Source organism: Chlorocebus sabaeus, chromosome 15 (genome assembly GCF_047675955.1).
Source record: "Chlorocebus sabaeus isolate Y175 chromosome 15, mChlSab1.0.hap1, whole genome shotgun sequence".
Classification (NCBI taxonomy): domain Eukaryota; kingdom Metazoa; phylum Chordata; class Mammalia; order Primates; family Cercopithecidae; genus Chlorocebus; species Chlorocebus sabaeus.
The window spans coordinates 36762332-36776699 of NC_132918.1; the positions used below are offsets into that span (position 1 = coordinate 36762332).

General features: G+C 40.2%; 1 protein-coding gene across 1 annotated transcript in view; it reads right to left on the bottom strand.

The window, feature by feature from the left end:
* ARHGEF26 (Rho guanine nucleotide exchange factor 26) overlaps nucleotides 1-14368 on the bottom strand; it is a 143780-nt gene that overhangs the window by 57882 nt on the left and 71530 nt on the right. The window contains exons 7-9 of the mRNA XM_008008663.3: nucleotides 9659-9811; nucleotides 6093-6222; nucleotides 2763-2837 (exon numbers count right to left, since the gene is read on the bottom strand). Of these exons, the coding sequence (XP_008006854.3) occupies nucleotides 2763-2837; nucleotides 6093-6222; nucleotides 9659-9811 (358 nt within the window). The remainder of the gene's footprint in view (nucleotides 1-2762; nucleotides 2838-6092; nucleotides 6223-9658; nucleotides 9812-14368) is intronic.

The following is a 14368-nucleotide window of genomic DNA, read 5'->3' on the forward strand; positions in this document are numbered from 1 at the left end:
TCTGAACCATAAATGCTCTCTATGCACACTCTTTCTGCTGAAAGTATTCAATTGTTTTCCCAGAATCTATAAAACCTCATCAGTAACCTTTACAAATAAAAAAGAAGATTAATTCTTCAGCTGACTATATTGATTTCAGCCTCCCTATAACACTGGGAGACTGAAGGAATAATTCTAATATTCATGACTCATGTTCAATAGAGAGAAAGGTATGATTTGAGCTTCCCTATAACACTGGGAGACTGAAGGAATAATTCTAATATTCATGACTCATGCTCAATAGAGAGAAAGGTATGATGCCCTTCAGAGAAAGCAAGTCACTGGAGTGACATCTCTTCACATGATAGCCTTTTGTATACTTATAGTATCAAGGTAAAGCAATTCACTGGTCTATTACATTTTTGCCAGCCTTTCCTGAAAGTATCAGTATGAAATCAAGTGAACAAGAGATGCCTGAAGGAATGTAGTCATCTACTGAAACTAAGATGTAAAATTCTTGAAAAAAAGTAAGTAACATTTCAGGTTTAATTCAACAACCAATTACAAGTACCTTCCTATTTTTTTCTCTGTGCAAATTCTTTTTTTTCGGTTTCTTAGTAACAATCAGGCAAAATTTGTCAAAATGTCATTTATGTCCAAGACTAGAACTTCTGTAGTAGTTTCTCCTAAAAACCTTCCCCCGTTTCCCTCCTTCACTCCTCCCCTAGGAAGATAGCATAGGGCTTGAGGTCTTGCAGGAAGCGCCACTGGCAGTAATACCTTATGTAACTTCTCACTTGTCAGGCTTTCTTCACTTAGTGTTCCCAAAATAGGTGTGCAGACCACTGATGGGATGAAGAGCTTAATTTAAGCTCACAGATACACTTACTTTTAATATAAAACTATATGTTAGAAAAATAAACAACTAGCTAATAAAACCAATGATTTTGTAATTATTATTGGCAAGGATAAGGATAAGTAAAATGGTGACTCGATGTAAAGTTGACTAAAAAAAACAGTACTTCATAGTAAAGTGGTACAAAGCCATACCCAATTCATATAGGGCTATGTAACTGGAAACATTTAGGAAGCTTCTGATGCTACCATTATCTTTGCTCCTCTGTGCCAACCTCAGACAGCATCCTCAGTGATACTTATACCTTCTATTGCTTCCTCTCAGCTAGATATTTCTATGAGTAGCTAACCCTACCTACATTTTTCTAATCTTTAAACAAATACACTAACAAAGACCCTCTCTCACTTCCCTTTCAGCCACAGCTCTTTCTCTTTCCACTCCTCGAATCTTAGACAGTCAGCTACCACTGCTAGCTGACTGCACATTCACACCTCCCTCTCATTTCTCCACACACTCAGCTCAGGTTCCCTGCCCCCATCCCCCAGCCCCAGTATATAACCTACCTGATGATAAACCCAAGGATAACTTCAATCATTATCTCACTTTATCTTTCAGCAGCATTCAACAGAGTTAACCACCAAATCATCTGCCATTTGCCAAGCTATTACGGTTTCCCTTCTTCTCTGGTATGTTTTACTTTGTTTTGATCTTTTTCTTTTTTTACTTTCCTCCGCTGGCTTCTTTTCCCTTTAAGACTGTGAACGCTAGCATTCCTCATGGTCATTCCTCAGGCTCACTACCCTTCTCATTCCATATAGGCTCCCTAAGTAACCTCATCCACTCTCCCAGCTTCAACTATTGTCCATATGCTGATGATTCCCAAATCCATGTCTCCAGTTCAGGTCTCCACACTGAGCTTCTGACTTATTTATTTAGCCAACTTGGATGTTCTATAGGAATCTCAATGACAATGCGACCCAAATGGAACTTATCCACTCTCCCTATGTTTCTACTGTAGATGAAGAAGAGCATTCACCTTGCCACCCAAGCCAGAGACCATAGTCCTTGACTTCTGTCCTGAAATGTGCTCATCCAATCAGTCCCCAAGCCTGCCTCCCCAGTATACAGGCAGACCTCTCGCCACCTTACCATCATGTCAACAGAGGCCACTGCCATCCCTTGCCTCATCAACTACCACTGGCCTCGGAACTGGTCCCATCCTCACTATCATCTTCATAATACATGAATTTAGCCTCTACATCATCTTAGGATCAGGCCCCCAACAGCCTAGCATGTATAACAAGGCCCCACACAGCTGGTTCCCCAGTGCTGTCTCTCAGATTGCGTTCTACCTACACGGAGAACATTCCAGCTCTTCAAAATCTCCAATATCTTCTTGCCTTTGGATCTCTACACATACCTGAGACACTATCTTCCCACAATCCTGGGCTCACAGCCACTCCTGGGTTAGGTTTCAGCTTAGACACCACTGTGGACTTCCCTATCATGTCACCCACCACCCTTCATTGTAACTCTATTTTAATGTCTGCTTTCCTCTTTCCACTGCACATTCCACGAGCTCAGTGAGCACACGTGTCTCACTCATCACTGCATTTCCAAGAAGTGGCATCATTCTTGGCACAGTGGTTGATACTCAACAACCACTTACTGAACGAGAAATACAGCTATTCAGCCACCAAAAGAAAATGAGGTATCTGTAGGTCCTTAAAGCAAAACTGTCTGAAACAGCAAAAATACCAATTTCACTGAGTATAGTAAATATTATTTTGTTTTGCAACTACCTAAAGAATGCTGTGCAAATGGCCATGAGACTCTACAAGTTTTCAGCATCAAGCCAAGACACACTTTGTTCTGAGATAACTGAATGGTTTCCTGTCTCACAAACAAACTGTCACCCAACAGTTACCTTGCTTACTTCCTTCAAGGCTCTTTTGCAGACTTCATACTTCGGGGAGTCCTTAGGTGTTTTTTGACAGATAGTCTGTAATGAAATAAAGGTGAACAAAATTTATTGATTTATTTTATTCAGTAAAATAAAACCAATGTCCAGCCATACCCTCTTACTCATAGCAAACAATGCCAAACATGGTATTATGGATGAGTATGAGGATAATATTAAAACCCAATTTAAAAACCAGGAAATAATCTTTAAACACAGGATCCAAGTCCACCCAGGGAATGGTTAAGTGAGAAGATAGAATTCAGAGGTGGGCACCCTGGTTTCAAATCCCAGGTCTGCCCCTTACTAGTTATGCAACCTTGGGCAAGTCACGGACTCTGTCTTTATAAGCCTCTCTTTCCTCATCTGTAAAACTGGGGTGATGCCAAATACATCACAAGGTTGTTACAAGTGTTAATGATAATTTATGTAAAGTTCTTTATGAGTGCCTGGCATACGGTATGCCCTCAATAAATAAGAGTTACTTTAATTATCACCATTATAATCATTGTTATTAGAGGCAATTATATTTGTAGATGATACATTTTGAATAAAAAGAACAGCCGGGCACAGTGGCTCATGTCTGTAATCCCAGCACTTTGGGAGGCCAAGACGGGCAGAATGCTTGAGTCCAGGAGTTCAAGACCAGCCAGGGCAATATGGAGAAACCCCATCTCTACAAAAATACCAACAAAAAGATTATCCAGGCATGGTGGTGTGCACCTGTGGTCCCAGCTACTCCGGAGGCTAAGGTGGGAGGGTCACTTGAGCCCAGGAGGTGAAGGTTGGAGTGAGCCGAGATCGCGCCATTGCACTCCTGGGTGACAGAGTCTCAAAGAAATAACAACCAACCAACCAAATAAATAAATAAATAAATAAATGAGCAAGGGAAAAAGAGCCTGCTAGGTTTTCTGTGATATATTTATACTGAGAAATTTCATTTGTGAATTTCATTTGTGATAGTAAAATCAAGGTCAAACAGGGTCAATTCCCAGTAAATTTAATTACCTATAACTTTAAAGCTATACACACACATTCAAAGTCCAAGGAACCAATTTAATTATTGAAACTGTTTATTTCAATTAACAAGCTTAACTGAATTTTCAAATGAGGTAAAATTGAAGAGACACTACTTTAAGTACATTTATATTCTGTCTAAATGGCCAGATTTCCACACATGAGAAACAGTTTAGAGCAACAGGTATCAGGCAGAGGTAGAAAGTAGCTGGGGACTAGCAAGTCACTGGTCCCTTAAATGTACAGAAGCACCAAGCCAAGCCATCTGAAAGTCAGGCATCAAGATTTTTAACTATGTGCTATGTGTGAAACACAGAACGCACCATCTGTGGAGGTTCTTATAGTTTTTGACTACGACCTACTGTAAGAAATACTTTTACACTGCAACCAGCACACATGCACACATAAATGAACCAGGATTTTATGAAACAATATTTAACCACTTCATGAGCAATGTACATACACTCATAATTCAAAAATCAGTTTTATGACCCACTAATGGGTACGAAAGCAGCATGAAGAATACTGGTTTATGTCTCTGAGAGCAGGCATCCGAAGCTGGACTCCATATATTGATATTTTATGTAAAATTCTGTGCATACACAAACTCTCTGGGAAGAAAAGCTATAGCTTTACTCAGAATCTCAATGGGGTCTGTGGCTTAAAAAAAGTTTAAAGCCTACTGAGCAGTCATGGCACGAATCTCCAACACGGTATAACATAATGTGTTAGATTTTGGAGTCCCATTCTATACAAGTAAATTTCTCAAATTTAAAGAGGCTATAAAAGGCTTGGCGATCATAGCATATATAAAATCTGGAAAACATGTTTAAAATGCATTTCATTTATTTTTATTCTTTTATTTCAATTCTCAAAGAGGAATAAAATGCATTTTCAGAAGAAGAAAAATAATCTGAAAATTCCAAAGTCTAACATTACAAGAAATATTATATTTACAAAGCACTCACTTCTTGTTTAAAAAAATAGTCACATTTGAAATAATATTTCCTTATATGGACCAAAGTTTCCTTCTTAAGCCAAAATTTGATTTTGATAACTTAGCAGCATTCTATCTTTAAACATGATAAATACTGATTTCAAAAAAAAAATCAGAAAGTGAAATGTTCAAAACTGCAAGTTTCCCAAAATGCACACAGGAGGGAAGTTCCCGAATGACAGGAGATGGATGGAGAAGGTGTAAAGGCAGTAGAACGAGGTGAACTTGAGGAGCACAAGGTGCTGTGAATCCTGAAATATCTGACAAAACCTCTCCAAAACTGCAGCAGTCAGCTAAATGCTCATGATCCCAAGCTTTTACACAGTTCAAAATTTCAGCATTTTTAAAGAATATATTTTAGAATTTACAATGGGAAACAGAAGGTGAAATTTACTTTGTTACCTTCATCATAATTTTTAATATATATTTTACTTTAATTAGTAAAAATCAGGTATGTAAAAAGTTGACCTTATATCAACATTATGATCCAATTTTAAAGTAGGATTGTAACAAAATATTTTCTAATTAGATCAAAAAGACACTCTGTGGTCCACTGCTGGGGTGGCCCCTGTGTCGAGCCACCCTGTTTTCTCTTCTGCTGCTCTAGCAGCTCCAGTGCAGCCAGTGGCAGACTCTCCTGCCCATAGCCTACCTGTCTTTCCAGCTGCACGTACTACTAGGCGGATTCCACTCACTCTTCCCAGTCATGTCTTGCCATTATTCAAAGTCAAACACTTGCTTTCTTCATGAATGCTGCCTAACACAAGAAGGATGCTGGGCTTTCCTCATTCACTTTGCACAATGATAATACAGGCAATACTAAGCCTTGTCATGCTGAAGAGACACTCATTCCTGTATGAAATGGAAGCCCCAGGGCACCTTGGAACATTATAGATGAAGCGATCTCAGTGATCAGTCTGAGGAATCTTAGGCCCAAAGAGACTGAGTTGCTCAAGGTCACATGCCTAATGGCTTAGCTAGAATTGGAATCCAGGCCTCCAGACATAAAGAAGCCACAACTCTTCCTATTTCAAAAACTGCTGAGTAAGTGGGTGATGAGATCCGATTTCTTCAGAATGACCACAGAAGCCTACATGAAAGATAATTTCCAGAGATACCAGACACAGGTGAGACTTTCCGAACAAACAATACCTTCTTGCTTAATTGGGGGATTTTTAGACCTTTAAATATGCACCAATTTAAGTGGAATAAGAATAATTTTCTTAATCAGATTTAGAGAAGCACAGCTCTCCACAGAGGAAAAAGCCACCGTCATGTCTTACATCCATCAGCAGGGGAAGGCGGGTCACCCTCTGCATGGGGAGAATGAGAAAAGAGATCATGGGTAAGTTCCTACAGTCTTCATGGGACTCAATCCTTGACAACACTTCCTTAAAGGATGGATTGGTAGCTCTGAGGGAAAACAAAGAAAAGAGAAACTTCAAAATATGTCCTCCTCAATTTAAGCAGTAAGTAAAAATGTATTACAAGATACTGTGATAAATCCATATAGCATCAACTATTTTAAACTATATGAAAACATCATAAGCACATAATTACACAGGCAAATATGAATGGCTTGTCTGCCTTTTATATTCGAGGCTGAATATAATAAGATGTGGATTTTACATAACAGTATTAACAACAAGGCAAAACATGTATGAGCTAGAAATTTATACAAGTGGAAGATAAGCAAATGAAGAACCCATGGTAACATAATGGTGAATATATGGGTCATAAATCAGTATACAGACTAGGTCTTATATCTGATCATCTATAAACACATAAAAGTAATAAGATCGTAAATAATATGTTTTAAGCCACTTCTCCAGCCCTAGACAATGATATAAGAAATTAACAGACTGGACTTCAGAGGCTTTAGGCCACAAAGATCCTCTTTCTGAGACAGAAAATCTTTTGATCACATCAGTCAAAATATTCCTCTTTTTCTTCTGTTAATGTAAGAAAAGTATTCATGCTGCTATAACATTTTAATGAAACTTAGCAAGATACTGTGACATACATTCTTTCATGTGGAACCACCTACATAACTTTTAAGGAAGGCCAGATAGGGATTCCAGTAAGAAAATGGAATGCAGAAAGGTCCCTACCTCACCAAGTAAATATGACTTAGTAACTGGCAAAGACAGAAGTCATACCCAGGTTTGTTTGTTTTTTTTTGAGATGGAGTCTTGCTCCGTCACCCAGGCTGGAGTGCAGTGGCACGATCTCGGCTCACTGCAGCCTCCCAGGTTCAAGCGACTCTATGCCTCAGCCTCACGAGTAGCTGGGATTACAGGTGTGCGCCATGATGCCCAGCTACTTTTTGTATCTTTAGTAGAGACAAGGTTTCGTCATGTTGGCCAGGGTAGTCTCGAACTCCTGGTTTCAAGTAATCCACCTGCCTTGGCCTCTCAAAGTGGTGAGATTACAGGATTACAGGCACTGTGCCCGGCCTCAAACCTAAGTTTTCTAATGCTAAATCTGACACTCTTGTCCCCCCCATCTCTCACTCTCTTACTTCATCCCATGAGGAGCTCTGTAGAGCGCCACTGCCACTTTCCAAGGCAGGGAGGGTAGGAGGTAGATGGATACTGTACTCCCATGAGGGGAGAAGGAAGCAGGATAGTGTCAATAGAGTCATTTTTTAAAAAATGTTATTTTGAAAATGAAATAATTTTGTTCAAGGCTGCTACTAAAAGCAGGGAGGGGGAGAATGCCAGAATAGCAAAAGAAATGATATATAACATTTCATTTCCATTTTCTCTAATTGAGAAGTTTTAAGTTTCCTTTTACTGACAGCTTTGACAAGATTTTTAGAAAGTTAAAAAAATATATTAAAAAAACTCTAAATTAGTTGTATATTTAAATAACTCAGGTCCCAGTCCCCTCCCTCACCTTCCAAAGGTTCTGATTAAATAGTCTGGGATGGACTCTGGACACTGTATTTGCTCATTTCCAGGTCCCAAAGTATTTCTAACATACAGCTAGAATTGAAAGCCACTGTTCTAACCTTAAATTCACATCAACTGTGGGCCAGGCACGGTGGCTGATGCCTGTAATCCCAGAACTTTGGGAGGCAGAGACAGGTGGATCATGAGGTCAGGAGATCGAGATCATCCTGGTTAACACGATGAAACCCGGCCTCTACTAAAAATACAAAAAATTAGCCAGGTGTGGTGGCACGCACTTGTAGTCCCAGTTACTCGGGAGGCTGAGACAAGGGAATCGCTTGAACCTAGGATGTGGAAGTTGCAGTGACCCGAGATTGTGCCACTGCACTCCAGCCTGGGTGACAGAGAGAGACTCCATCTGGGTCGGGGGTGGGGGGGGGGCGGTGGGGGGAATCACATCAACTCATCAACTACAACAAAGCCCCTGGAAACACAACTACTAATTGCCATGTGAAAGTGCAGATGATGTTATCATGAAGCTAATTTAGATAAAACCTTTAAGAGTCACGGGATGCATAGCAGTACCTAGTGACACTTTTTAAATTCTGCAAAACAAAATGAAACCCAAATTTATCTCTAATTCAAGGCCTTGTTTTCAGACATGAACTTGCATTCTCTAACAGTTACAGAGCAACCTCTGTCCCTATAGCAGCCGTTCCCATCAGGGGGTGGTGGAGTGAGGAAGTGATGGGTGTGGTTTTACCCTCAGGGGACCTTCTGCAATGTCTGGGGAGATTTTTGGCATCTAGCAGATGGAAGCCAGGGATGCCCTTAAGCATCTTACCATGCATAGGACAACCCACCACAAAGACTTATCCAGTCCAAAATGTCAATTGTGCGAACAAACCCTGCTTTATATTAAAAACCTCATTTGGGGTTGGCAGCTGTGTGTTTTCCACTCTGGCTATATGAAAATGTCATGAAGATGTGAAGCAAGGGAGCCATCATCAGCCCTTCTCACCAGCTTGGAGGCTTTGACTATTTCTCCAAGCAGCCATAAGTTAGTCATCCTCAATCCCTACTCCATAGGGGTCTCACAAATTGCACAGAAGTTGACCAAAGCTCCATGCTATGGTCATAAATGCCACAACTCACAGGAGGGGGTGAGAAGGATAACAGCCATTAAGCTCCCAAACTGGGTCTACAGCAGTGCACAACTGTGCTGGAAAACAGCTACTTGTGATAAACAGGACTCTTTAAAATACACATAGGCATTACTGAACAATTGGTGACTCTTTTAAGGATGCAGATGGCATTATGTATCACATCAAAACTCTCAGTAACCTAAAAAGGACAAAAAGAAGTGTCGGGAAATCTAATACTTGAGACTTCTGCTGCATAACTGAAATCTTCAAGAACATTATTTTTTTCTATTGCCTTCCTTCAGAACTTCTCTCCTCTCCTCAATCCTAACTACCCAAGGGGAGGAATAATCAGCAATTTTTGTAAACAATTCATTATCATTGTCAATTGAATGGAGGGAGATTAGAATAGTAGAGAAAACCCTGAATTTTAGCTTCTAGTTCAATCTACTCAAGAATCCCATCTAGGCCTCAGGGAAACCACTTAATTGCCAGTTAAAAGCTCAGAAAACTGCCGGTTTGGAGTGAGGACCACCTCTGTGTCTTGCAGCAATTAAAAACAAAGAAACAACCAACAAGGACAACATCAAGAACAAACTAAAATTTCGTAAGACAGAAAATTCTCTACCCACTAGATTTTTCTACTTAAACACCCTCGCCCTAAAAGTAATGCTCTTAAACATTTCTCCTCGGGGAAATAGCCTATCAGAAGGCATTTCTAAATACAATTCAAAAGATCAATTAATTTCAGTCAATGCAGACTAATTAAAACTAGGTTAGACTATTAAAACTGTAGCATTCAACATTGCTTACAACAATTTTTGTAGTGTTCGTTGTTGGTAGACTTCATTTGTGCAGTATTTCACATATGGGTCAAATGTGGATGCTGTGTGTTTTTCCACGATGTCACTTATATCATCTATGAAGATATTATTCTGATGTCTTGCTTCCAACTCTATAAAGAACCTGAAAAACCAAAGGGAAAAAAGTTTACACATCTTTCATACACTCTAACAAATAACAGGTTATCCTCATGTAATGTTATTACATGGGGTTTGAAAATTCAACAGTACACAGTACCAACTAAAAAATATTTTTAAAAACTACAAAAATTTTATCTAAGTTTAAATCTATCATATCAACACCTCCTTGAGGATGGGCATTGTGGCTCATGCCTATAATCTCAGCACTTTTGGAGGCTGAGGCAGGAAGACCACTTGAGGCCAGGAGTTCAAGACAAGACAAAACCAAAAAAAAAACCTTCTTATTGCTTCAAGTGTTTGGCTTCAAACACCGATAATCCGAGGCATTGCTCCGCCTTCAGGTACTTTAGGCTAAACGTATTTCACTATTTTTCAAGAATTCTTTATGGGAAGGGGAATGAATGCTTATATATTTTATTTATTGAAAAGTACATGAACAAAACACCTAAATAAATGCTTAAAAAATAAGTCTGAGGCCAGGCATGGTGGCCCACACCTGTAATCCCAGCACTTTGGGAGGCCGAGGTGGGTAGATCACGAGTTGGAGGGATCGAGACCATCCTGGCCAACATGGTGAAAAGCCGTCTCCACTAAAAATACAAAAATTAGCCAGGTGTGGTAGCACATGGCTGTAGTCCCAGCTACTCGGGAGGCTGAGGCAAGAGAATCGCTTGAACCCAGGAGGTGGAGGTTGTAGTGAGCCAAGATCGCGCCACTGCACTCCAGCCTGGCGACAGACTCCGTCTCAATAAAAATTAAAAAACAAAAAACAAAACAACAGTCTGAAATAAATCTAACACTATATGGTTTTTTTCTCTCAAAATAAAAATAATCATATTATTTTAAACCTGATAATATACATGGTATTTAAATCCCTCCCTTCCTCCCTCCAATCCCTTCCTTTCTCCCTTCCTCCCTTCATCTCTCTTTCCTTTCTTCCTTCCTTCCTTCCTTCCTTCCTTCCTTCCTTCCTTCCTTCCTTCCTTCCTTCCTTCCTTCCTTCCTTCCTTCCTTCCCTCCCTCCCTCCCTCCCTTCCTTCCTTCCTTCCTTCCTCTCTCCCTTCCTCCCTCTCTCTCTCTCTCTTTCTTGCTTTCCTTTCTTTCTTATCTTTCTTTCTTTCTTCTGAGAAAGGCCCTCACTCTGTCACCAAGGCTGGAGTGCACTGGCATTATCTCTCACCTCACTGCAATCTTTGCTTTCCAGGATCAAGTGATTCTCCTGCCTCAGCCTCCTGAGTAGTTGGGATTACAGGCATGTGCCACCATGCCTGGCTAATTTTTGTATTTTTCAGTAGAGATGGGGTTTCACCATATAGACCAGGCTGGTCTCAAACTCCTGACCTCAACTGATCTACCCACCTTGGCCTCCCAAAGTGTTGGGATTACAGGCGTGAGCCACCACACCCAGCCAGTGTTACCAGATTTAGTGTATAAATAGATAGCAATTTAGGGTCACCTAAATATATACATACAAACAAATGTATGTATCCATAATATACATATATATGATATATATCATTATATATGTCATATAGATAGCCATTGTTTATCCATTCATCTGCTGATGGAGACTTAGGTAGTTTCTAGTTTTTGGCTACCTGGAATAATACTGCTATGAACATTTGCATACGAATATCTATTTGTGTGTCCGTTTTCAAGTCTCTGGTGTATATATCTATTGGTGGAATTTTAACCACACTGTGCAATAGTACGTGTATGGGTGTGGGGGTGTGGGTATCTGTGTGTGTGTGTTTGAGAGTGTGTAGAGAAATGATAGCATAATACCTGAACCAAAACAGAAGAAGCTGAATTATATACCAAGGAGAGGTTAGTTCACTAAACAAAACTGAGTAAGAAATGATCCTTTCCCTCCCAACACTCGCAGTGGAGCGGTTGATGGGAGGCATGCAGCCAATTACAATAGAGGATCTATAACACAGGTGTGGCATAATAAAATAGTAAGTATTTGGTCTTCATCCCTGGTTCTTGGAACACAGCTCCCGAAATACCTGGAATCTCCAGAGTGATAGGAGTGTCTTTCGTATGCCAGCGAGATGACTGGTAGCTGGGGGCCCTTAGATAGCTTCGGCATGGCTCTCCGCATGCCAGAAAGACCAAGCAAGGATTGCAGGGTTGGAACTTTTAGCCATGCCTGCCTACCTCCAGTCATAAGAGTTTGAGTTCAATTGTCAAGGAACAATGATTTAATCAATTATGGCTACGTAATAGAGCCTCCATCATAACCCTTAACTGATGGGGTCAGGGAGGGACGATGAACACCTTGAGGTGCTGGGAGGGTAGCAGGCCCTGAGAGGGACTAGGTGGTCTGCAGTACCTACACCCCCTCCAGCCTTGCCCTGTAACAATCTTTGTATTTGGCTGTTCTTGAGTTGTACCCTATATAATAAACCAGAAATTGTAGAGTACCTTTCTGAGTTCTGTGAATCATTTTAGCAAAGCATCAGGGCCTGAGAGAGTGGGGGATTGTGGAAATCCCCCTGCAACTTGGTAGCCAAGTAGGAGAGAAGTGTGGGTAACCTGGGGACCCAATGTTTTCATCTGCCATCTTACATGAGGGCAGTTTTGTGGGCTGAAACCTTAAACCTGTGGAGTCTGATGCAAACTCAGGGTGGTTAATGTCGGAACTGAAACTGTAGGACTGGAAATGTAGGACACACAATTGGTGTCTCGAGGGTTAGAGAATTGGTTGATATAAGAAAAAAAATCACACATTTGGTGTCAGAAGTATGGTGAGTAAAAATAAAGAGGCCTACAAAGAAAACTCCAGAGGGCAGAGTAACCACCCTCGCGGTAAGCACAGGTGAGGACACGTGTAAGCTGGATCATCACTGCCAAGGATGACATGACGGGAGCAGGGGAAAGAAGCACAATGAGCAGAGGAAGCAACATGGGTCTGGTTGGGGAAACTGGGAAGTTCAGTGGAGCTGAGGTATAGACTCTAGGAGGAACAAGGGCACAGAAAGAAGACTGCAGAGCAGGCTTGAGCTCAATTGCAAAGGTTAGACTGCGTGCTGGAAAGTTTAGGATTAATCTGCAGACTATAAGAAACCACTGGAGGTGTGGAAGCCAATAAATCACTCAATCCGAGAAAACTGGAGCAGAGCAAGGATGGATTACTAGCAGGGAGGGACAGATGGCAAGCAGGCTGGTTAGGTGGCTAATCTGGGCAAGTCGACAATAAAGCCTAGTAGTGGAAAATCAAGAGAGGACACAGCGTAGGGTAACAATCTGGAGATAAAATTAATAGACTCAAGAAATTCGTTAGATGGGAAGTCAAGGAAGATGCTAAGATTTCTGGTCAAGGTTTCCAGCTGGGCAATAAAGTGGGTTCTTAAACTATTAATGAAGACAGAGATTCAGGAAGAGGGGGAAGAAGCAGGAAGAGCTCCATTTAATTTTGCCTTGAAGATGTCTAATGGACAGCTAAAAATACACATCTGTGAGAATTCAGAGGAACGTGAATTCTAGGTACTGTATAGTTGAGACTACTTGATTTCTAGCTGGTTTTCACATAAATATAAAATATTTGTACAATTGTTTTGTAATGCAAATGTATAGAAAATTGTTCAAAGAAAATTGAAAAAAGAAGAAACCATAAAGCCATTATCATGTAATTCTAGGATATAAATATCTTGAGGCAAGTATCTCTTACAATTTGTCTTTAGCTTACACTGTTACCAGCCTGAAGGAATGCAACTATATAACCAAAAACAACAGTAACTTGGCTTTTCTCAATTAAAAGGAAAATTTCATTTATCACTGTAAAAGTTTTGCCAAAGCACAATATTAAAAATAAGGTACTAATTAAATATCTGTTTATGCTACTTACGTCAATATAAACCAAACCACCCATCTTGTATTTTTACAATGACATAATTAAGACATATTTTAAAGCTTTCTATGTTAAATGATCTGCTGGTTATTCTGGGAAATTTGCATACTTTACTAAGTGACCTAGCTACAAAAAGACCAAGAAAGTATTTCTAAAACATGAGGTATGATTTCGGGAACCAAGACTGCTGGTGAATCAAATCAAATCTGAAGCAAAAGTAAAAGTATTCTGGTTCCCCGGATGAAACTTGAATGAAATAATTTGGGCCTACCGGGAGGACAACTTTTTAATGGAAATACGTATTTAAGTTCTATGAATTTTTTTCTGGGGTAATACTTTCATTATTTCCTCTTTGTAGTATTACCAAGATGTTCATGTTTTATAACCAATCATGTTACACAACCTTTATCTTTTTTTTCCCCCTAAAGCATTTCCAGTCTCACCCCTAAAGAGAAACCTTCCGTGGACCAGGAAAAGTTGCCTAGAAACATTCTCTCCTAACCAGAAACACAAGTTAGCCCTGTTTGACTGTCAACTCACCATCACAAGGAAACTCACACCCATACTTCAAATAAGTGCTTTAAATGATTGCAGTCTGCCCAGGTGAGCTCCTCAGCTGTGCAGACAATGGTCCTATCAAACATACAAGGCCAACCTCCCAGGAGGTTCAAGATTCAGCTAAAACCC